The following is a 25,720-nucleotide window of genomic DNA, read 5'->3' as shown; positions in this document are numbered from 1 at the left end:
TTTTATAAGGAGTTTATGGGGATTCTGTCAGGGCCGATGTTGGAGATGTACAATCACTCCTAAATACATGAATGTCTACCACCATCTTTGAAAGAAGCTAATATTTCCTTAATTCTTAAGGGAAAGGTTCCTGAGGATTGTGCCTCATACAGGCCTATCTCTCTGTTAAATTCAGATTTCAAGATTCTGTCCAAGATCCTGGTGCTGAGATTGGAAAGAGTGTTGCCCCATATTATTAAAGAGGACCAGACAGGCTTTATAAGGGGCCATAGGTAATCTAACAATATTAGAAGGTTGCTGAATATGGTCCAAGTATGTCAGCAACGATTGATTCAGGGGTTGGTCATTTCCTTAGATGCAGGGAAAGCATTTGACCAGGTGGAATGGCCTTTTTTTAATGTCTTAGAATAGTTTGTGTTGGGTGGGGTCTTTACTGGGTGGTAGAGGTTTTATATCGCCACCAGCAAGATGAAGTCTGGGAATTTTAGGATTGATAGTCGGCAAGGCTGTCCCCACTCGCCGTTGTTGTTTATGTTGGTGATAGAGCCGCTGGCAGAGGCCATTCATCAGAACGTCCACATAACCGCTTCGGAAGTGGGATTGAGAGCACACAAGATTACATTGTATGTGGATGATGTCCTGTTTTTCTCGAACCTGATGACCTCCGTCCCCCATTTGATACAATGTTTCAATTCATTTGGGGCTATTTCAGGATATAAGATTAACTTTGCAAAATTGAAGGCTATGCCTTTGGGGGGAACCTTAAGGATGTGCCAGAAGTTGAAGGTGGTCCTGAATTCCCTTTTAAGTGGTCACGGGCAGGGTTCCGATACCTAGGTATTTTTATTACCCCCAAGTTTGATCTGTTATTTTGGACTAACTTTGCTCACTTGCTTGACAATATTAGGCTAGATCTCCAGAGATAGGAGGCTCTTCCAATTTCATGGCTGGGCCTCTCTCATTAAAGATGAATGTTTTTCCTCGTTTGCTTTATCTCATGCTTATGCCCACTATAATGTTTCCCAGGTCAACACTGCAGAAGCTTATGGGGTGGCTTGGTTCCTTTGTCTGGCATCGTGGGCGGCCCCTTATCAAACTTACTAAATGCAGTTGCCTCAAGGAGGGGGAGCAGTTGATTTCCCAGACATCAGGGGGTATCAACTGAGTTCCCTGCTGTCCTTTGTTGTGATTGGGTGGGTAACGATCCAAACTCAATATGGCTGTATATTGAGGCGCCTCAAGCAAAGTGCCCTCTTATTAACCTGTTGTTCATGGATAAGATGAGGACAGTTATGGATCACTGCCGGAACCCCATTGTCATTCGTACAGTCAGGGCATGGAAGGCGATGCATGAGAGTGAGGGTTGTTTTTCCAAGACTTCGCCTATAGCTGGCATGCCAGGGTTCCGACCAGGGATCATGGACGCAGGGTTCAAACTATGGGCCAGGAGGGGAATTTCTAGTTTGAGAGACTTGTTTAAGGAGGAAGTTATGATGTCTTTTGAGCAACGGAGCTGCAAATACAGGTTGCACAGCAGAGACCTTTTCCATTTTTTTCAGGTTAGGGATTTCATCCAGAAGAAGACTACACTTCTCACTAAACCCTATAAGCCCAATACAGAGACGTTGTTGGTATGTTCCACAAGAACCCTTTTGGTTAGTGCCCTCTATCGCCTGCTGGGTGGCAGGGCCTGGTAAGATATTAACCGATTTATGAGGGGTCTGGGAGCAAGAGCTAGGAGTGGAGATCTCTTCTGAAACATTGAAACACTTGAAGATCTCAATCTATAATAGGACCTGCTATACAGATAAAAAGATTCTCCTGCCCATTGCTTCTGGACATGCCACAAGCTCCATGTTTATTGGAGCGCTGTGGGGGGAGAGATAAGGAGGGTGTTGAGGACTGAAGTCAAAGTAGACCTGATATCTCTCCTCTTAGGTCTATCAAATTTACCATCTTTAGACGGGCATGGGAAAAAACTATTTAATATTCTTGCATACTGTGCATGGAAGAATATTCTGATGAATTGGGTGTTTGAGAACCCGCTGGACTTGCTGGGATGGCAGAAATTAGTTATGGAGCACATTCCCTTGGACATTTTTACAAACATGGTGCACCACACAACAGACCATTTTTATAAGACATGGCAGCCCTACTTGAGTTATTTGCATATAGATTTGTCAGTTGTCTTAACTAGGGCATTTGTTTAACCATCATGGTTAGATTTCTCAAGCCCGGGGCACTGGAGGGGGTCTCCTGAGTTAATATGGGTATATATATAATGCTCCCATTCCTTTGTTTGGGAGCTTTGCACCTAGCATAGCTGTTCTGTATTTTGTGATTTTTTTTGTTTTTTTTTGCTTTTCTTTCTTTTTTGGTGTTGCTTTGTACAGTGTTAGGGTTTGTCTTGTATTATAGGGTAGGTTAGTAGTTAGTAGACAGCAGTTGTATTGTCATTTGTGGGATTTATTTCTTTTTAGTATTTGTTATTGATTATATTTTTCAATAATTTTATATGTTTGTAAAGTTAAAAAAAAAATTTGCTAATAAATATATTTCCAAACAAAAGTAGATGATTACTCCATGTAACGATACATCCCATTGAGGAAGAAGGTTCCTCCAAAGAGGTTTAACTGATCATGGTTAACTAAGGAAGCTAAGGATGGTATCAAGTTGAAAGAAAATAGTACAATATTGGAAGGACTTGTTAAGTTTTAAAAGATGACCAAAAAATAAACTTTCAAAGTAAATGCCCAAGAATTATCACAATGGGCAGTTAAAGTTTTTTTTTAAATATATGAAAATGAAGAGGGAGGCAAAACTAAACATAGGCTGCTTAGATAATGAGTCTGAGGAAACAGTGAGGAACCAGGACATTGCTGAGGAGTCAGCATAAATGCATGTCCTCACAGTAGAAGGCACTAATAGCATTCCAAACCTGTTAAATAATCGAGGGGCAAAAGGGGGAAAGAAAATAAATACAATAACTACCTCTAAACAGGTATTTGAGGAGGTAATGGAACTAAAAGCTGGTAAGCCATCAGGATTGAATGGGTTGCATCTGAGGGTATGAAAGAAAGTAGCTGTAGAGAGAGTGCATGCATGAGTAATAATCTTTCAAGAATCTTTAGGTTCTCAAAGTGCCAGAGGCTCAGAAAATTGTCAACATAACATTCTTATTCAGAAAGGGAGGGGCACAAGAAAAAGGTAACCATAGGCCAGTTAGTTTGATGTTTGCCATTTGGAAAATGTAGAGTGCATTTTTAAGGGTGTAATAGAGTATTAAGAAATACTGAATATAATTGAGCAGAAAGGGCCCTCTTGTGGCACAGAGGTCATGTCTTTACCACTGAGACATGACGTCTGGGTTCAATTTCACCTGCTCAGAAGTGTGTAATAACATCTCTGAACAGTTTGATTAGAAAACTAGGTTAATATCTATGTATATCTATATATATCTATATTATATATATATTAGCACAGTGTCAGCATGCTTACCATCAGGTAAGATGACGGAGCCTTGGATGACCAGAGAAGAAGAGCTTCTCGTCAGTAGGAACAAGGAAGCTTGCTTCAGGTTAAGGAAGCAAGGATCTGGCACAGCTTTAGAGGATTACAGGGTAGCTAGAAAAAAAACTCCAAAAATGAACTGAGGAGAAGTAGGAGGGGGCATGAAAAAACTTGAGCAGATTAGAGAAAACCCAAAGATGGTCTACACATGTGAGGAATAAGAGAATGATCAGACGGAGGGTAGGGCTGATCAGGGATAATGGCAGGAACTTGTGCCTGGCTTCTGAAGAGGTAGGGGAGGCCCTAAATGACTCTTTTGCTTCTGTATTCATTCGAGAAAGTGACCTTTTTGATAGTGAGTTCACCATGGACCAGGTTAATAGGCTTGAACAGATTGATATTAAGAAAGTGATTGTGCTGGACATTCTGGGAAGCATCAAGATAGATAAGTCCCCAGGGCTGGACCAGATAAATCCAAGGTTACTACGGGAAGCGAGGAATGAGATTACTAGGCCTCTGCCGATGAGCTCTGCATCTTCAGTCTCCAAGAGAGTAGTACTGGATGATTGGAGGAAGGCAGATGTTGTTCCTCTGTTTCAGAAAAAGAATAAGAAAGCCCCTGGGAATGACAGACCAGTCAGTCTTGTGTCTCTGGTTAGTAAAGTACTAGAAAGGATTCTGAGAGGGAGGATTTATGACTATTTGGAAAAACATTATTTGATTAAAGATAGTCAGCCTGGCTTTGTGAGGGACAGGTCATTCTTCACGAGCCTTATTGAGTTCTTTGAGGATGTGACAAGACGAGTCGACGAAGTGTTTGTGGTGTATATGGATTTCAGTAAGGCATTTGATAAGGTTCCCCACAGTAGACTCATTCAGAAAGTTAGGTATGGGATCCAGGGAAATTTGGTTGTCTGGATACAGAATTGGCTGGCCAATAGAAGACAGCAAATGGTTGTGGATGCAAAGTATTTTGTCTGGAGGTCAGTGACCAGTGGTGCCCCACAGGGATCTGTTCTTGAACCTCAGTTCTTGTAGTTTTTATAAATGACTTGGGTGAAGAATTGGAAGGATGGGTTCATCTGTTTGCCAATGACAGAAAGGTCTGTGGTGTTGTAGATAATGTTGTGGGCTGTTGCAGGCTACAACAAGACATTAACAGGATGCAGAGCTGGGCTGAGAGGTGGCAAATGGAGTTCAACCTGGATAAATGTGAAGTGCTTCATTTTGGAAGATCAAATTTGAATACTACATACAGGGTTAGTGACAGGATTATTGGCAGTGTGGAAGGACAGTGGGATCTTGGGGTCCATGTATATAGATTCCTCAAAGTTGCCACCAGTTGATAAGGTTGTTAAGGTGTATGGTGTTTTAGCTTTCATTAACCAGGAATTGAGTTAAGAGCTGCGAGGTTTTGCTGCAGCTCTGTGAAAAGCTGGTTGGACCACACTTGGGATATTGTGTCCAGTTCTGGTCACCTCATTTTATGAAGGATGTAGGTGTTTTAGTGAGGGTGTGCAGAGGAGATTAAAAAGGATGCTGCCTAGATTGAAGGTCTTGTCTTATGAAGAGAGGTTGAGTGAGCTCGGGCTTTTCGCGCTGGAGAGCAGAAGGAAGAGAGGTGACTTGGTAGAGGTGTACAAGGTAGTGAGAGGCAGAGATAAAGTAGATAGCCAGAGACTTTTCCCCAGGGCAGATTTGGCTGTCACAAGGAGTCATAATTTTAAGATGATTGGAGGAAGGTATAGGGGAGATGTCAGAGGTAGGTTCTTTACACAGGGTGGTGGGTGCATGGAATGCACTGCCAGCAGTGGTGGTAGAGTCAGAGACATTCGGGACACTTAAGTGATTGTTGGACAGGCACATGGACAGCAGTAAGTTGAGGGATGTGTAGGTTAGGTTGATCTTAGATTAAGATAAATACTCAACACAACATCATGGCCCATAGGGCCTGTAATGTTCCATGTTCTATGATTTCGCAAAGGGGAAATTGTGCCTGACAAGATTTAAGTCTGTGAGTGACTTGAGGGCCATGGGCAAAGGTGGGAAAGTGGAGTTGAGGGTTATGAGCCATGATCTCATTGTATGATGGAGCAGACTCGATGGCTAAACGGCCTGCTTCTGGTCCTATGCCTTATGGTCTTACAAGTATTAACTCATTGGTTTAAACTATGCATCCAGAGTTGCTGCAAATAATGTGCTTTTTTTTTTGAAAATCTTCCTGAAGATTTGAAGTGAATTTAAACATCTTTTGTTTTCCAGTAGACTGCAAAAAGCATTCTATTAGCCCATTTATTCGTAAGTGTAAGGTGCAGGTGTAAGATTGTTGAATACAGTCCAGTCAGTTTGCTCTGCCATTGAACACTGTCAAGATTGATCTTCCGCTTCACACCGCTCCCAACCTGTTCATCTTTGCATTCTGTATACTAAAGATGAAACATCCACAACTCTTTTAAGTGAATAATTCTAAATGTTGTTTGAGTGAAGAAATCTCTCTTCCTTTCAGTACAATGATTCATTTCACTTTATAGCATAGTTTTGGTCATCTTAATATAATTCTGTGGAGAAATCAGATTTAGTCTTTGCCTTTATTCAAACCTACTGTAAATAGCATATTAAGAGATTGCTCATCCAGAATGCACAAGCTGTTCAGATGATGTCTCCAACACTGTATGCCTAAATACTGTTTTGTAAGAACATTGAATATATAAATAGGGCTTTAACAGCTCTGTAATTTTGACTGTTTGCTGCTGTGGGCTATTTTTGAAAATGCTAGCGCACTAATTCTGAAGTCTTGCTGTTTTTCTATTAGTTAATCACTTTCAAGTAATAACAGGTGTAATCTTGACCCTTATAGTGAGATCACAGAATGAGATAACTGTGGAAAGATATGTCTTACTGTTGCAAATGTTTTCCACTGCAAAACTCAACAATTATAGCAATGTCAGCATTAAACCTCCATTAATTCAGAGATGTGTGTGCTATAGTTGGAAAGTCTGCAGTTCTGTTTTGTCTCATCTCCATATTATGTTGAAATTGCTGCTAAAGAAACCGTCCGTTTCCTTGCTTTGTCCGTTTTAAATAAAAGTGTCACAATTATGGTGGATAAACTAGAATTGCAATTTTCTTGTGAAATGACAACAGAATTTGCTGTCTGACACCATCATCGTGGAAAATGTAGCGACGGTTATATTTGACCACCTGTGTCCCTATTAGCTGTTTCTGCCTCACTGTTGTATTTTGTCCAAGAATGTTGCTGTGAAACAGCTTGCCATTTTAAAGACCCCCCTGGAAATTATAATATTGGAGCTTTTTGTTCTACATACGTAGATCAACAGCGTGAAATCAAGCATTGAACGCACTGCTGGATTAAATAGAATTGTGCAAAGTAGGGTCGACAATGTGTTTCACCTCAGGTTATAGATAGGAAGCTGACTGTTTATTCTGGCAGAGTCTCAGTTACTTCATGAGAATACTTGCTTTCACTTTCCCTGCAAAGGATGATTTTCTGATAAGGTGTTGTCTAGTGTAATTTCTGAAATAAAGTTGTAAAACCCATTTGTAGCAATATTGGCATTCATTTTTTTTTCTTCAGCTTAAGAACTTGAGCTCTTGAAAATGTTTTGGTTACTTGATGAAAACGATGTAGCTAATCAGCTCAGTTATGGAGCATGAGTGATATATATGTGGAAGTGGTAGTGCAGTGTTCCAAAGAGACAAGACTACCATTCATTTATGTCACTTACACATGTTAGATCACCCATATTCATAAACTAAGAAAGACTATTTCCAAGATGAGTTATTCTTGAAATGAAGCACTGTCGAGGCCAGAATTTTGGCAGGTGAGTCAGAGCGCATCTGCAGGAGATTTTGCACAATGTACATATGTTCGCATGTTTTTATTTTAAATTGTATGATATTTTTCCTTTTTTAAATAAAATCTGATTTCTTTGGTTGTAGGGTGCGTTTGGTCGAGAGAGGCTCTCCACATAGTCTTCCACTAATGGAGTCAGGAAAGGTATGTGGAACAACAACCAAATCTTTTGGAAAAAGTTGCCTATTGTCCACTGGAGAGTAAACATCATTTCTTGATCTACATCAGTCCTTAACTGGCTCAACAGGTCTGAAAAAAAACTGGTAATTTCGCTAGTGGTATTTTGGATTTCACAATCCCAGGAAAGTTGAACCATTCCTTTCTCATTTGCATCAGATTAAAATTTCACCTTTAGAAAACAAGATGAAGAGCTGCAGTCCATAATGCTATACGTTACTAAGATTTAAGGAGCAGATCAAATAAAATACTAAATACTTGTTTGGTGGTGCCAACCTTCATTTTACTTCAAAACAGTGTGCGCAGAATTAAAACAAACCTCGGGTTGAGGATTTCCTGATTCTAGAAAAGTTCAAAACTGCAGCAGATCTTGACTACAGTATTATGCAATCTACTGGGGAAAAAAAAGTGAAGGGGCACTAAATTCAGAAAAGCACTAGCTGGACCAGTACCAATAACTAAGAGACACCTAGTTATCAAAGAAAAGTTTGGATAGAATATATAATAAAATGGATTTGTGTTTGACAGCCAATCAGCTCTTCTTTTTTCTTGGTGTTTATCTTGATCAGCTGACTTGCTAATTAGACAAATGCCCTCCGATCCCAGTATTTTTTAATAAGACCAGACCAGTTGATAATTGTATTCACCAGTAAGCAAATTGGGATACTAATGATGGGAAAAGTTTGTCTCTGTGGTGTAGCTAAGACTGGAGTTTAAAATTGTTCCTGAAGACAATCAAACCATTCTATGTTGTGGATTTCATCAAATATTGGATGTTTGTACCTTTTCTGTGCTTTGTAAATGTTACATTATTTAAGACATTTGGGGACCCTTATGTATCTCTTGGCAACTCGATTCAGCAGTTCCTTTTTCTGTTAATAATGGACAGTGGCTCAGCTTTTTATTAAAGCTAAGTATTGTGGTTGCTGAAAAACAGGATGTTCTGGAAAAACTGAGCAAAAATGTTTTTTAAAAAAAGACAATAGAGAGAGAAACAGGTAACTTCTGCAGTTGATGGCCTTCATCAGAATGGAATTTAGTTAGAGATGTTGCAGGTTTTAAGAAACCCTTGTAACCGGTTACATTTCTAACTTTCCATTTCTGAAGAAAGATCATCCATGTGAAAGTTAGCTGTTTCTCTTAGATCTTTGTACATATTAAAAACAAAACCGAATCACAAGGAATTTCGAAATTTTCCTTTTCTATTGCAGATTCTTCCTGGAGTTAAAGTTATTATAACTAATCCAGAGACAAAAGGACCTCTGGGCGATTCCCATTTGGGAGAGGTAAGATGAGAAAGAACAAGTTGATGCTACAGTTCAACCCTAACTTTCACAAGTTTGTAGGCATTGACTTGGAAAATTATCCTGCTAGTACGCTTTATTAATGCAGCAGTCTTATCACGTTCTGCTTTTCTTTTGATTTAATCTTGTGTTTAATCTTCTTTGTGTTTAATCTATAGCACACTAACAAATCCGTATGTTTTCTAAATCAAAAGTCATACTTAGCATTGACTGCATTCCTGTTTCATGAGTGGAGAGTTGATCAGAAACTGACATATTTGCTGCCTCCTGCTTTCTTCTTCTCATCATCAGTTGTTTTGTTGATGGAATATGAGCACATGTGCATTACTCTTCAGATAGTTTTGCAAATATCACAGTGGGCTGAAATGCTGAAACCGGCTCACTGTACCTGTGGTGTGCAATTATTCCTGTCAGCGATAACAAAGTGGCACTGAGTACATTGCCTACACTAGGTAGGCAAGCTGAGTCCCTTCACAAGTTTCCACAAATAATTTTGACATTAAAGAAAAAAATTGTCTGTTTCAGGGTGTCGTTCTGAAGTAGAAGTGTTGCTTAGAACATCAGGAGAGCACACGCTTTCCTTTCAAGTAATGCTGCCTTAGGACAGATGGGAACTTGATTTGATATTTGACCCAAAGGTAGCACCTCTGTCAATACGATGTGTTAAGATTTTAGATTAGGTCACAGATTCCCAGACTCAGAGTCCTCCCTTTTATGTAAAGTGAGCATATTCAAACAACCGTGTTTATAAATAAAAGCTATTTTTGCATCATTTATATAGCTGGTGCTCAAGTATATTTAAGGGTTTGTATTCTTCTTGTGATATGCTCACCCTTAACTATGCTTGAACTCAGTGACTTGCTTGAATTTGGAAATAGTTTCTCTGATACTTCTGCTGAGTTAACACCAACAAAGTGAGCACACCCAAGAAGCTTCCAGGCTTTTATTGCAGCCTAAGCAATCTTTATTCAGAAGTTAGTGAAGAGACAGTCACATTGCAAGCATCATGCGTAATCCCGACAAGGTAAGGATAGCAAACTTCCTTCCCTCAATGACTTTAATGAACCAGATAGTTAACCAATTATCATTGAAACTAACACATTTAAAATCCATGAGCTCCCTGGTGCCAACTTTAATTGAATGTTGAAGTGAAAGAGGTTTATTGTCACATGTATTCATGAGTACAGTGAAAAGTTTACAGGTCGCCACTTACGGCACTATCCTAGATACAGAACTTTGGTACAAAATAGTAAGTAAAGAAAACTTTAAGAAGTTAAGCATTATAGCCCTCCTTACTTAAAAGTGAAAAAACAAAGATACGCAGTTAACAATTCAACACCACAGTGCATCAGCGCCTAGCCATGCTGAATTCACACTCCTCACACAAGGGTTTGACCACCCCCATTCCAGGCTCAGCTCTTTCCTTGCCACTGTCCAGGTTGTCTGTTTTTGCCGCCTTGCAGCCTGCTCCCTCTGTCTCCACCGGCTTCCCCAGGCTGTCTGCTCCCACTCACAACAATAGCCATCCTAGTCTGCCTCCAACTTAGGAACAACTGCCTGCTCTTTCCACTGGCAGCCTCAGGCTGCATGTTCTTGTTCTCACTGCCACTCAGGATGACTGCCATCAGCACAGAAGACCTCTCTCACCACACCATTGGGCTTGTGTATTTGTAATGTAATTTTTAATGTAATTGAGAATTGCATTAATAATCATGTCCATTCTAGTAGGTGATAGATGCTAATGTAAACCAAAGCCTCTAACCTGCCTCTTGCAAAGTAAACTGTATTTGTTATTCCTCCAACAACTGGATCACAGACTTATTCTAGTTTCACCTGCAGGAGGCTGTTCACACTTGCAGTTTAAATAATAGATACCTGTAGCTGCCTGATGGGATTGGCTTCCAGGGGGCTTTCATTTGCATTAACTTGGATTACTGGTCTACTGACCTCAGAACTGTGCCTCACTTTTTCCCCCTTCAACTGATCCATGTTGTTTTCTTGTCAGTTCAAAAACTGGGAATGTGATCACGACTTTGGAGCTTGTCAGATGGGATACTCTTGTGTCACTGGTATTGATTTGTTGGACTTGGTTTCCTTGATGATTCTGCCAAGATAACACCAGCAAAGCAAGCTCATTCAAAGAATTTCATGGCTACAGTTGCAGTCTGAGCAGTTATTAAATATGGGGAAGCAACTCTGCTCTTCTAGCTGGGGATTTGAAGTGGATGATTAGCATTCTGCAGGTGAAACTAGAATGAGAATGTGGCTCAGTTGTTTGGTAAAGTAATAAATGTAGTTTATTTTGGAGGCAACAGGTTGGAAGCTCTTTTTCTGCTCGTATCAAGAACCCACAGGTATGGATTGTTAATAATGCAATACTCAAGTCAAGGGGCAGCATGGTGGCTCAGCGGTTAGCACTCCTGCCTCTCAGTGCCAGGCACACGGATTCAATTCCACCCTCTGGCAACTGTCTGTGTGGAGTTTGCACATTCTCCCCCTGTCTTCGTGGCTTTCTGCCAGGTCCTCCAGTTGCCTCCCACAGTCCAAAGATATATATGTTAGATTGAATGGTCATGCTAAATTGCCAATAATGATCAGGGATATGTAAGTTGGGTACGTTAGCCATGAGAAATGCAGGTTTACTAGGAAAAAGGTAGGGAGATGGGTCTGGGTGGGATGCTCTTTGGAGGGTTGGTCTGGACTTGTTGGGCTGAATGGCCTGTTTCCACATTGCAGAGATTCTATGGATTCAACACCAGGCAAGCAAGTACACTCAACCCTGTTTTGTCTAAAGATTGCAGTAAACCAAGAGCTGATGAGGACTTCAATTCATGCACAAAATAAATAGGCACTGCATAGATATTTTAAGAAGACTCCAGGCATCGATTGTTGCTTTTGTCTTAATCTTTTATGACTCTAAAATCCCAATTTCAGAAACCCCACCTCAAAGAAATGTGTGCAGCGCTCAACTTGAAAAGCCTCCTGGATTGTCCTGCACTCTCCTGGAATGAAAGATTAATCCCCTAAATACTGCTGTGAGCAACCAAGGAGAAAAACAATACTAATTAAGTCATTTTAAAGATTAGTTTCTTCCAACACACTTTTTCTCATGATTGAATAAATATTGGAACTGGGTTGGAAAGATAAGAGTGAGTGTTATGATCACTCTTGAAGAATTTATAGCATCAGCAACACCACACAAAAATAGGCTGTGCGGCAAATAGCCTTTGATTTTTTAATACTAAAACAAAGCAATCTAAATTAAGGTTAGTGAAAATACTTGTAAGCCAAAACTGTTGGCAGAAAATTTCCGAGTTTTGACAAGAACAGACTTCGGAAACAGTCCAAGAACTGATACAAATGTTAAAGTGCAGATTGCAAGCATTTCTGGTTAACAGTTCACATCCTCGACATTTCGACGTTGATTGTGCATTCAGGTTTTGGGGCAGCACGGTAGCTCCATGATTAGCACCGATGCCTCACAGCACCAGGGACCTGAGTTCGATTCCTACCTCAGGTCACTGTCTGTGTGGCATTTGCACATTCTCCCCGTGTCTGCGTGAGTTTTCTCCCACTGTCCAAAGATGTGCAGAATTGCCCATAGTGTTAGGTCCATTAGTCAGTAGTAAATGTCGGGTAATAAGGTTTGGGTAATGTGTCTGGGTGGGTTACTCTTCAAAGGGCTGGTGTGAACTTGTTGGGCCAAATGGCTTGTTTCCACACTGTAGGGAATCTAATCAGGTGTTGTAGGGAAAGAGCTTCTTGCTTTCAATAATTGAGCCATAACATGTGTGACAGTAAAATCTAATGGACAGAACGTATGTAACAAACATGAGACACAAGGTTTTTTTTTAATTCTGTCAAAGGCTATAAATGAAACTGATTTTCTTCTGTAAATTAAAATTGTTTGGTAGGTTAGAGTTTTAACTGTATAAATTGAGATTGCAGTCAGTCATTGTATCGTGACATGCATGTAGATAGACTTTGTAATCTGCCATCAGTGTTAGGAACTATACACTTTTTTCTTTTTCTAAAAAAAAGCTCACTGTGAATAAATCTAAAATTTAGTTAAGGTCTCTTCCTTCAACTGTCTGAGAGGTTTAACATGTAGGGAACTATGATTTGTTGCTGATTTGTGATGCTTTCCCTGAACAGATCTGGGTGAGTAGCCCTCACAATGCTACTGGGTACTACACTGTTTATGGTGAAGAGTCCTTACATGCTGACCATTTTAATGCCAGACTCAGTTTTGGAGACACTCAAACATTATGGGCACGAACAGGATATCTGGGATTTCTCCGCAGAACAGAATTAACTGATGCAACTGGAGGTAAGACTTGGTGTGCAGAAACATTGAGAAATGTAACTATATTAATTTGGGGGGTGGGTTTAAGCATGGTTTTCACATAATTCTGCAGAGTATTTCGTTTCAGCATTTTGGTAAAATTGAACAAGTTTTAAAAGGATAAATATTAATACCTGACAACTAGAAGAGGTATGTGAAGAAAGCACAAAGACTATATAGCTGGGCAAGATTGGGCAAGAAATTGGCAGGTAGGATATACTGTGGGAAAGTGCAGAATTATCCATTTTCATTAGAATAGACAAGCTGATTTTTTTTTAATATGGTAATACTAATGTTGGTATTCTGAGGGATTTTAGGTATCGTATACTAATCACAAAGGTAACATACTGGTTTAGTAAACAATTAGGAAAGCAAATGCTATGTTCACTTCATTGTCAGAGAGTCGGGAAATAACGACAAAAAGTCTTGCTGCAGTTGTGTAGAGTAAGGAGACACAGCTGGGGTTTTATGTAAAATTTTGCTATCTTTACCTAAGGAGGGATATCTTTGGCTGCAGCAAAGACTTGAGAGATCAATTATTGAGATGAGATGGAGTCCCCTGGTGATTTGAATGGGGAGGGTTAAACTGGAGTCCCCTGGGAGTGAATGGTGTCTTTTTGGTAAGAGTTCTTTTATGAGATCGGGATTGGGTTTATGCTGGAGTCCCAGGAAAGCGGGTGTTGGATTAAGCTGGAGTCTGAAGCGGGTGGGGGAGCACCTTAATGCTGGAGTCCATTTACACTGAGGTTCCCTGGGAAAGAGCTGAGACAACTACATTGGATTCTGGGCAAGCTACCTGACATGAGAGATTCCTGGGAGAATATTTTGTATGTTGGAAGCAGTGCAGTTAATGATCTGCAAATGAATGGTGATGTGGCATATCGTGTTTTTTTTAATTCACTTGTGGGATAGATGTGTCACAGGCTGACCAGCATTTATTGCCTGTCCCAAGTTGCCTTTGGTCACGACAGTTCACCACCTGTGGGTTAACCCACAATGCTATTAGTGAAGAAATTCCAGGGTTTTGGCCCAGTGACACTGAAGGAACAGTAATATATTTCCAAGTCAGAATGGTTAGTGGCTTGGATGGGAACTTGCAGGTGGCGGTGTCTGCATGTGTCTGCTCCCTAGTCCTTCTAGATAGTGGTAGTTGTGGGTTTGCTCGGTGTTGTCTGAGGATCTTTTGAGTTTCTGCAGTACCTTTTGTAGCTAGGTACACACTGTTGCTACTGAGCATCGGCAGAGGTAGAAGGGGATGCTTGTGGCTGTAGTGCAAATCAAGCAAGCTGCTTTATCCTGGATGGATTGCACCTGAATTGGAAGGGAGCTAATAAACTGGCAGGGGAGATCGGCTAGAGCTGCTCGGAAGGATTTAAACTTTTAAGCGGGTAGGGTATGGGGTCCAAAGGGATAGTAAGGAAAGAGATCAGTCTGAGACTGGTACAGTTGGGAAAAGGAGCAAGTTGGGCAGGCAGGAACAAAGCAGAGAACAAGGTGGTACTGATAAATTAAACTGCATTTATTTTAATGCAGGAGGCCTAACAGATAAGGCAGCAAAACTCGGCATGGTTAGGAATTTGGGAATGAGATAGCAATTACAGAGACTTGGCACAGGATGGACAGGACAAGGAGCTTAATGTTCCAGGGTATAAATTCTATAGGAAGAATAGTAAGTATGGGCAAGAAAGGAGGGGAATGCATTTTTGCTAAGAGATAACATTACGGCTGTACTTAGGGGGGCTATTCCTGGGAATACGTCCAGGGAAGTTGTTTGAGTGGAACTGAGAAATAAGAAAGGGATGATCACCTTAGATTGTACTATAGACCCACAGTTGTTAGTAGAAAATTGAGAACCAAATTTGTGAGGTGATGTCAATTACGTATAAGAATAATAGGGTGGTAGTAGTCGGGGGTTTTAACTTTCCAAATATAGACTGTGCCTGCCATAGTGCCAGGGCTTGACTGGAGAGGGGTTTGTGAAATGTGCACAAGAAAATCTTCGGATTCAATATGAGAGTGTACCTACTAGCCTAGGGCAAAACTTGATCTGTTCTTGGGAAATAAGGAAGGGCAGATAACTGAGATGTCAGTGGGAGAGCACTTTGAGGCCAGCAACCATAATTCCTATTTGTTTTTAAATCGTGATGGAAAAGGATAGACCTGATCTAAAAGTTGAAGTTCTAAATTCAAGGAAGGCCAATTTTGACAGTATGAGGCAAGAACTTGCAAAAATTGATTGGAGGCAGATGTTTGCAGGTAAAGGGACAGCTGGAAAATGGGAAGCCTTCAAAAATGAGATATCGAGAGTCCAGAGATGGTATATTCCTATTAGGGTGAAGGGCACTGTTGGTAGGCGTTGGGGATGCTGAATGACGAGAGAAATTGAGGATTTTGTCAAGAAAAAGAAGGAAGCATGTGTCAGGTATCGACAGCAGGGATGAATGAATCCCTAGAAGAATATAAAGGCAGTAGAAATATACTTGAGAGAAAACAGGAGGGCAAAAAGAGGACATGAGATAGCTTTAGCACATAGGATGAAGGAGAATCCAAAGGAATTCTACAAATACATTAAGGACAAAGGGTTACTATGGAGAGAAAATAAGGCCCCTTAAAAATCAGCAAAATCATCTATATGCGGAGCTATAGGAGATATTTTGCATTAGTGTTTTCTGTGGAGAAGAATATAGAAGGTAGAGAACATGGGAAATAGTGGCATCTTGAAAAATGTCCATATTGCAGAGATAGTGGTGCTGGACATTATAAAATGTGTAAAGGGGAATAAATCCTCAGGACTGATCAAGTGTACCCTGGAACTCTCTAGGAAGCCAGGGGAGTGATTGCTGGGACCCTTGCTTGGAAATCCTTATTATTAATAGCCACAGGTGAGGTGCAGGAAGACTGGAGGTTGGCTAACATGGTGCCACTATTTCAGAAAGGTGGTAAGGAAAAGTCAGAACTATTGACTGTTGAGCCTGACATTGGTGGTGGGCACATTTTTGGAGGGAATTCTAAGGGGCAGGATTTACATGTATTTAGAAAGGCAAGTACTGATTAGGGATAGTCAACATGGCTTTTTGCATGGGAGGTCATGTCTCTCAAACTTGATTCTATTTTTTGAACAAATAGAATTGATGAGGGCAGAAGGTGGATGTAATCTACATGGGCTTCAGTAAGGTGTTCAACAAGGTTCTCTTGGTAAACTGATTAGCAAGGTTGGATGTCATGGAAGACCGAGAGAACTAGCCATTTGGATACAGAACTGGCTCAAAAGTAGAAGACAGAGGATGATGGTGAAGGGTTGTTTTTCAGACTGGAGGCATGTGACTAGTGGTGTGGCACAAGGTTCGGTGCTGGGTCTACTGCTTTTCATCATTTATATAAATGATTTGGATGTGAAGGTATGGTAGTAAGTTTGCAGATGACACCAAAATTGAAGGTGTAATGGACAGTGATGAAGGTTACCTCAGAGTTCAACAGGATCTTGATCAGGTGGTGGGGGGGGGTGGGGGTTGGAGAAGGAGTCCAGAACTATAGGGCATAGTTTAACTGAACAAGGAAAGATGTAAAAGTGACCCAAAGGGCTACTTTTTTGTGCAGAGGGTGGTTTGTGTAATGGAATGAGCTGCCAGAGGAGATAGTGGAGGCTGGTACAATTACAACATTTGAAAGACATCTGGATGGTTATGTGAATAGGAAGGGTTTGGAGGGGTGTGGACCAAATGCTGGAAAATGGGACCAGATTTATTTAGGATATCTGCTCAGCATGGACGAGTAGGACCAAAGGGTCTTTCTCCATGCTTTACGTCTCTCTGACTGTGAAGACAATCAGGTTTCACACTGGAGTCACAATAAAGGTGCTTTGGAAACAGAATTTGTAAGCTAAGAGGTCAGTTCTTCAACAAGTTTCCCTCAGCTGTAAATCAAAACCTTGACTGTCTGCAAAACCCTGTTCAGGCAAAGTGGTCATACAGACCAGTCAAGTGACTTCCAGGTCTCATGTCCAACAACTCTCTGAAACCATGTAGGTTTTTAGGAAATATTTTCCATGTGTCTTTTCATTATCTTTCATGATGAAATCTCCACAGAATTTAAAATACACCAGTTTTTCTACCATCCTTCAGGACTCAAGTCCTCAAAAAAGTACATGTGAGGAATTCAGGGCTGATGAGGATTTCAGGTCGACAGAAAAGATGCTTTTATCTCTTTCCCTGTGCTAACTAGAAGTGACTTATTTAAACGAGTGGCATTTATCTCGTGTGTTGCAGAACGTCATGATGCCCTTTATGTGGTTGGATCCTTGGATGAGACCCTTGAATTGAGAGGAATGCGTTATCACCCAACTGATATTGAGACCTCCGTGCTTAGATCACACAAGAGTATTGCTGAATGGTAAGGCATAAAATAATTAACATGATTAATTGATATCTGCTTTAATGCTTAATCTGCTCACCCATGATTTTTGATAAATTCTTCATTACGCTGAACTGTCAAATTGATAGTGGTAGTGACAATAAAGGATATTCTATTCTAATACTGAATGAGTTGGACAAGTATTCAAGAAGGAAATAAAATATGGCATGAATGGGTGAAAAATGGAGGAGGATAATTAGTGGAAAATGGGACATCAAAAGGGTTGGACATGGGACATGAGAGCCACCAAAATGGACGCCACATATTTTATGGAAAATTGTCACGCACCGCAAGAAATGTTGGGTCCTAAGCAGAAGACTAGAAAAAGATTGTGAGACAGAGTCATACTATCTGAGACATTGTGTCAACTTATAGACTATCAAATATGCACAAACCAGTACACAGATTTGTTGTCCATGTCGAGCTGGTTAACTGTAAGCTGTAAGTCAGAAGGCTGAGGAGGAGTGGTGGTTTGACTCTGAGCCGGTCATGGAATATTAATCCTGGAGTTGCTGTTGCAGTGTGTTACCTTGCAGCAGCCAATCCCTGGAGCCATATACGAAGGAGTAGTGGGATTTAAATTGAAAGCTGAAAGCAAGTGATCCAAAATCTAAATCCCCTTTGGTAGCTAATTTGAAGAGTTTTGAGATGGTGAGGTTGCATCTGGGTTTTAGAGGCTTGGATAATCTAGTGCTGTGAAGGGTAATGCACGACTTCTGAAAGGTGAGAGAGCAATTTAGTTCATGAACTGCAAAAGCAAAACACAAGTCACTCAAAGTCAATTGGACCAGAACCTGGAACAGGATGAATCAGACAGTCAAGTGTAGAATGAGACATCCCACCTAATGACTGAGGTCAAAGGAGCTAGCCTGGCAGTGATTAAAGACAGCCTGATCAAGAATGCATTCTCAGCAGAAAGTGACAGTGATGGTGGTGTTCATAATAGAATTTGGGCCAGGAAGAAACTAATTTCTGTTCAGAATCCAAAACTGCAACAGAATAAAATTGAAACTGGAACACAGGCCACAAGTGAAAGGAAAGAGACGTGGGGTCAACTGTAAGGAATTGTTTGATTTGAAGGCTTTGAATGCAGTCAGAATGTTAGTGGTATGTATCTCCAACATAGCCCACCATAGCAGCATAATTATGGGAGTAAAGGTGTCCAGAAAAACATGAGTTATTAAAAACATTAAGCAAAGATATACGGATGGTGGATAACATTCAATACTTCGGGTTATTTTAAGTTAGAGATGGAGTTAAATTATTAGGAGCCAAGTTTCTGAGCAGTGGGAGGCAGGTAATAAATGGAATTTGAGTGAAGGAGAACTTGGTCAGAAGTGACTAACCTAGACAATATTTTTGTGTCCGTGTTCATGATGGATTCTTAAAGTGCTGTAAAATAATTCATTTTCTATCTGTGGACTTTTTCTTTAAAAAAATCCCTCAAGCATTATGCTACTTTTTTTTCTCTCATGAATGTTTTTATTTTTCCACAGTGCTGTCTTCACATGGACCAACCTGCTTGTTGTAGTGGTGGAATTGGATGGATCTGAACAGGAAGCACTGGACTTGGTTGCCTTGGTTACTAATGTTGTTTTAGAAGAACATTATCTGATTGTGGGAGTGGTAGTTGTGGTGGACCCTGGGGTGATTCCCATCAACTCACGTGGTGAAAAGCAGCGAATGCACCTTCGGGATGGTTTCCTAGCTGATCAGCTTGATCCTATTTACGTGGCCTATAATATGTGAGTTTTGTGCTCTGAGACTACTTACTGCTACTGCTGCCTCAGTGACAGTGTTTGTCAGTGCCCTGAATGTCCACATTGATCTTATATGCTGCACTAAAAATGAGAACAAAGAAAGCCAGAACGTGCTGGGAGATGGTGCTGTGTCTGTTGAGACCATATATCTAGTATGACCTGTTGTCAACTACTTCTCGTGGTGATGTGTTCTGCATAGCTCCAATGCTTGTCATATCGAAAGATGATAGGCGTGCCTGCCACACCACTCCTGGTGCCATATTAAATGTGAAGTAGTATTCTAGAAATATCACGGTATCACAGCACATCGAAGAGACTGCACAGCAGCAGCAGGAGCATAACTCCATCATATTTCATCAGACTTCTTGCAAGACTGGGAGACGAATCAGTTATTATTTTTATTAAATCCCTGCTCGTCTTCACTGTTCCTGTTGCCACACTTTCTTGATGTGGCTTTGGATTTGAAAATCTTTTTAAAGCCTATTTATTCTGTAAATCAGTGGATATGATTGAATGAATGGGGACATTTGCATATCCCAGAGCCAGATTGAGGGGGCCATTCTCTTTAAAGTTGTGCTCATCTTCATGCTAATCCACTGTTTACATCATTAAGAAGCATTGGAAAATGGTCATGGACAAAGATTTTGTCAAGTGCTAGGTTGTCTTGTGACAGTTGCATCATTGACTTGAGGGGAACTTTTGGGAATTTCCATCCCGTTATTGCATTGTGACCTGTAAAAGCTGGTGAAAGTCTTTCCAGCTTGTGTCACTATTGTGATCGCTGCTAACCATGATAATCAGGCCTCAGCAACAGAACTCAAAATCAGACCATCTTACCTGCACAAAAAGCATCATTATATCTCTAGGAAAAGTAAATAAAACTAGTATCCTATCATTTTAATGATTAGAATATTGTGATACTTTTTATAAAGTATTGCCATTGCACCAATGGAATCCTATGGCAGCATTCCCATCATTAACATGTTTCCTTCCATTTTATGTAATAATGCCAGGCCTGGAAATGCCACAAGTTGATCATTGATCTCAGAACAAAAGATTTTTAGAGAGTTCTCTAGAGTGGCTTTAACTATAAAGTTGCACAGAGATTGAATTGATGTGAAATGCAAACCTTTCTGTTTGATGATGAAGCTCGAATTTTTGCCAGTTGCTACAGTTTGCACCATGTTGCTGACATGCTCTTGCATATCTGGCTGGCTTTATTTGCATTCTGGGCCTTGAGACATGAGACAACTTGGTGATTACACAAATAAATAAAGTTATTGAAGACGTTTGTAGATTTTGCTAAAATGATTTATTTCCAAGTGGATCAGCCACTCAGTTGGCAATCATCTGGTCTGCTAATCCTGCAGAAGAGGATCTCTCGTACCCTCACATTACTTTTCTGCAACTGCAATTCTATCACACCTCATGTACCTTTCTTTTAATTAGTCAGTGAATCTTTAGCAGTGAAAGAAAAGATAGTATTTCAGCATGTGGTGATGTTTGCAATGAATTCAGAAAATTCCTTTCTCCTTTCAAACCATATGATGTTGGAACTTATTTCAGGTTAGCAAAACATCACAATGCCAAACTTTTCCACAACCTAACAATTCTATATGTCCCCATGCATGTTTTGAGCATTACGAGCAGAAGGTGTGTCATCTGCCATTCAAATCAGGTTGTTCTTTAAATGTCTAGGACAAATGATGGAAGGATGTTGTTGGGGTTGGAGAGTTTGAGCTATAGGGAGAAGCTGAATAGCTGGAGTGGCTTTCCCTGCGATGTTGGAGGCTGAGGGATGACGTTATAGAGATTTATAAAATCCTGAGAGGTAAAGATACGGAAAATAGCCAACATCTTTTTCATAGGATAGGGAGTCCAAAACTGGGGGGCATAGGTTTAACGTGAGAGGGGAAGATTTAAAAAGGACCACAGGGGTAACTTTTCATCAAGAGGGTGCTGCATGTATGGGATAAACTGCCAGAGGAAGTGATGGAGGTGAATACAATTACAATATTTAAAAGGCAGGTGGATGGGTATATGAATAGGAAGGGTTTAGAGTAATATTGGCTTAATGCTGGCAAATGGGACTGGATCAGACTGGCATAATTGGCACGGAAATGTTGGACTCAAGGTGTGCGTCAGTGATGTATAATTCTAAGACTCTGTGCTCATTCACATGTTTATATCAGGGTTCTTTGGAATCTTCTTTCTGATGTAGAGATCCTCTGGTCAAGTTGCCCAACTTGCTAACAGATACAAGCTCCAAAAACAGTGCTTTTTGGGAATACTGCTGGTCATCTTTAGGATATCCTTACTCTGTTTTGACTGTGAAAACTGAATTCTGACTTGAGAAAATTATTTTACTCATGTTCCATAATTTGCAGCTGCCTTTAGTACAGCGGTATTGTAGTTTTCGGTAATCGGGTCTCGCTGCCTTTGGGGATGCAGCAGGAGGGGGAGGAGCATGTTTCAGGAAGCACTTCAACCTCCGCACAGAAACATAAATTGGAGAAGGAATCAACCATTCATTCATGGCTGATCACCCAACTCAGTTTTCTGCTTTCTCCCCATGCCCTTTTTATCCCTTTAGCCCCAAGAACTATATCTAACTCCTTGAAAACATTCAATGTTTTGGCTTCAACCGCTTTCTGTAGCAGAGAATTCCATAGGCTCACTATATTGTCTGAGTGAGAAAATTTCTCCTTATTTCCATCCTAAATGGCCTACCCCATATCCTTAGACTGTTGTCCCTGGTTCTAGACTCTGTTGTCATGGAAACAACCTTCCTGTATTCACCATGTATAGTTTGTGAGAATTTTATTGATTGTTGAAGAGAGACCCCCCCAAATTCTTCTTAACTCCAATGAATAGAGTCTGAACTGATGCAGTCTTTTTTAGTCTATCAGTCCGGCCATCCTGGAAATCAGTCTGCTGAGCCTTCATTGCAATCCCTCCATAGCCAGAACATTTTTTCTCTAAGACCAAAACTGCACACAACACTCCAGGTGTGGTCTCACCAAGCCCCTGTGCAGTTCCAACAAGACATCCCTGCTTTTGTAGTCAAAACATCCCACTATTAAGGGGAAGTGATTGCCTCATGATATTATTGCTGGACTGTTAACTGAGAGACCCAGATAATGTTCTGGGAACCCAGGTTCAAATCCCACCATGGCAGTTGGTGACATTTGAATTTAGTAATAATCTGGAATTAAGAGTCTAATGACTATCATGAATTGATTGTTGGAAAAACCCATCTGGTTCGCTAATGTCCTTTAGGGAAGGAAACTGCCATCCTTACCTGGTCTGCTCTATTTGTGACTCCAGACCCAGAGCAATATGGTTTACTCTTAACTGCCCTCGAGGCATTTGGGGATGGATAATAAGGCTGCCTGGCCAGTGATGTCCTCATTCTGTGAATGAATTTTTAAAAAGCTATGAAGGACAATGTACCATTTGTTGCCCTCACTGCCTGCTGCATCTCCATGCATGCTTTCAGCAATTGGTGTACAAGGAGACCCAGGTATTTTTATGCCTCCACTTTTCCCAATCTGTCACCATTCTGATAATAAACTGCCTTTCTGATTTTTGCTACCAAAGTAGATAATTTTATCCATATTTTCCCACACCGATATATACATGGAATTCCTTCAGTGGGGAAGCAACATACCCTATTGAAGGCATAGAAGGTAAGGTGATACAAAGACTGATGTCATGCTGCATACAAACTATTTCAGTCACAAAGAAGCTACTTTAAACCATAAGTAGGAAAAGGTGTGTGGAACAATTGAGGTGAAACTGCATAAAACCAAATGTCATTTCAACAACACGGTGAAACCATTTGTACAGAGTTGAGTATTGAACAGTTAGTCATCGTACAAACATTCAATGATCTCAACAAAAGCCAGCCCAGGTGACATGGAGCACTTGTCACATCAGTTGTGTGGTGGAAGTGAGCAACCAGAGGTACACAGGCTGAACTGCAGATGTTATTTCTTGACTGCAGGTTACTGATCAGACAGAGTTGAATGGGGAAAAAGGGAGTATTTTCAGTATAAAAATCTGGAAATACTGCAATGTCAAAGGGATCACAATTATTGGGACATCAATTATTCACAATGTGGATATCTTGGATGACAAGTGAATGTTTGCAGATGACAAAAAATAGGTGGGATGATAACTTTTTTGAGGATTATACACCGTCTACAAAGGGATACTGACAGGGTAAGTGAAAGGGCAAAAACATCTCACACAATGTCAGAAATCTGGGAACCATGATGTAGAAGAAATAGAGGTTATACACTTCGGCAGGAAGAATGGAAGACCTGAACGTTATTTAAACGGGGTAAGACTGCAGAAAGTTATAGCACAGGCATTTGAGGCGCCCTTGTGTGTAAATCACACAGAAGCATCCAAATTCAGCAGGAAATGGGAAAGGTAGGTTGACTGGACATTATTTCATACTAATTGAAATATAAAAATAGTGAGGCCTTTATAAAACTATACAAGTCGTTAGTCAGACCATACCTGGAAAACTGAATGGTTTTAGTCCCTCATCTATGGAAAGTTATATGCACATTGGAGGCAGCCCAGAGAAGGTTCACTAGCTTGACTCTGAATATGGTGGGCTTAGACTGTCTTATCAGAAGAGATTGAGTTTGTTAGATTTGTACTCTTTGGAGTTCAGAAGAATAAAAGGTGGCCTTACTGAGAAATACAAGGTTTTCAGGAGGCTTTGCAGGGCAATGCAGGTAGGTGGTTTCCCCCAGTGAGTGTGTAGGACCAGAGAGCATAATCTCGGAGGAAGAATTCAACCATTTAAGATTGAGATGAGGATTTCTTTCTCCAAGAGGGGAGTGAGTTTATGTACATGTTACTGTACAGGGCTATTGAGTGTTGGGTATATTTGAAGCCCAGAGAGACAGATTTTTAATCAGTAAGAGTGTAAATGGTTATGGGTAAAAGGCCAATTCTAGACCAGATTAGGAAGTTGTACTGATACATTTGATGTTATTGGAGTAAGAGTTGTGGGTGGGATCCTGAGTAGGACTAAAACAAGCAATGTTCCACATATCCCACAAGGAGGCGCTACAGATAGCCTCCCCTTTGATTTGGAGCATGTGAGAGACATTAAGGGAGAAATTGCTCAAAGAGTGAGTGAGCTCAGCTAGGTGGAGGGTGGTGGCAGTGGATGGGTCTGTTCAGGCTTCCTTTCAAGGAAGAAGCAAAGAATCTTCAGACCATCCTTTTGGGGGATGAACGTATAGGAGGGATTTAATATCCACATGAAGAGGTGGCAGCTTGGACCAGAAAACTGGAGACGCTGAGAACTGCAATAAAGCTTCAAAAACCGCTCAAATTGGGAAGAAACTGAACAATGGGGGGAAGAACATGTAATCAAAATGCTAGGAAATAAGTTCGTTGGTGCCAGAGCAGATTCAGGCAATGGATCTGCCAAGGCACTCCTGTTTGTAGGAGTGGGCAGTGCAGGACTATGGTGACTCTAATTTAGGAAGCTGCAGAGGGGAAATGCTCAAAGAAGACCTATCTTGTGTTTGATGAAGGATTAAGCAAAACTCGCTGTCACAGCCACATTTCTTGCTCAGTGACTGCCTCCACCTTACCCTGCACTGATTCCAACTAACGGAACATAGTAACAGAAGTTGGTCTTTCAGCCTGTTGAACCTGCCCTGCCATCCAATATAAACATGGTTGATTGAACACTTAATACATTTTTCCCACTCTATCCTCATAACCCTGTTCGCCACTAGTAATCCAAAATCTATCATAAGCAAAGATTAAGCATCCACAGCTGTCTGTGGTAGAGAATTCCCTCATTCTAATTCCATCCTTCCTCTTTCCATGCATTCACTACCCTGACCACCCCTCCCTCGCCTGGTGAACAATTGTAGTCAGCAAAGGACTTTATGTCCCCACCTGAATGAAACTTTGGCACAATGTGATGATGTTAGGTAAGGGGTAAATGTAGGGGTATGGGTGGGTTGCGCTTCGGCGGGTCGGTGTGGACTTGTTGGGCCGAAGGGCCTGTTTCCACACTGTAAATCTAATCATCTAATCTAATCATGTCACCTGTGCCTCCTTGTCCACCTCTTTGGGCAGGAATTCTCTTTTTTTTCATTCTTTTTCTCTTCTTTCACTCTTTCTCTTTTACTCCATCTCCCCTTTTTCTCTTCCACCTGACCCACACCTTCCACAAACCCTTTCTTTCATTTCCCATACTGCACTTTCACCTGGATCTCTCCCTCTGGTGTCCCAGTGCATTCTGTATTTAGATGAGACTAGCAGTTTCTCTTTGCGATACTGAGTGTGGAAAATAAAG

The 25,720-nt window shown here is 40.8% G+C and overlaps 1 protein-coding gene across 1 annotated transcript in view; it reads left to right on the top strand.

Moving 5' to 3' along the window:
• Nucleotides 1-20,671, top strand: part of LOC132817241 (disco-interacting protein 2 homolog A-like) — a 269,644-nt gene extending 248,973 nt beyond the window's left edge. The window contains exons 34-38 of the mRNA XM_060827592.1: nucleotides 7,471-7,528; nucleotides 8,773-8,847; nucleotides 13,021-13,195; nucleotides 17,476-17,599; nucleotides 19,117-20,671. Of these exons, the coding sequence (XP_060683575.1) occupies nucleotides 7,471-7,528; nucleotides 8,773-8,847; nucleotides 13,021-13,195; nucleotides 17,476-17,599; nucleotides 19,117-19,369 (685 nt within the window). The 3' untranslated portion in view covers nucleotides 19,370-20,671. The remainder of the gene's footprint in view (nucleotides 1-7,470; nucleotides 7,529-8,772; nucleotides 8,848-13,020; nucleotides 13,196-17,475; nucleotides 17,600-19,116) is intronic.
• The last annotated feature ends 5,049 nt before the right edge of the window (nucleotides 20,672-25,720 follow it).

Source organism: Hemiscyllium ocellatum, chromosome 7, assembly GCF_020745735.1.
Source record: "Hemiscyllium ocellatum isolate sHemOce1 chromosome 7, sHemOce1.pat.X.cur, whole genome shotgun sequence".
Lineage (NCBI taxonomy): Eukaryota > Metazoa > Chordata > Chondrichthyes > Orectolobiformes > Hemiscylliidae > Hemiscyllium > Hemiscyllium ocellatum.
This window is presented reverse-complemented; position numbering and strand designations above follow the sequence as displayed.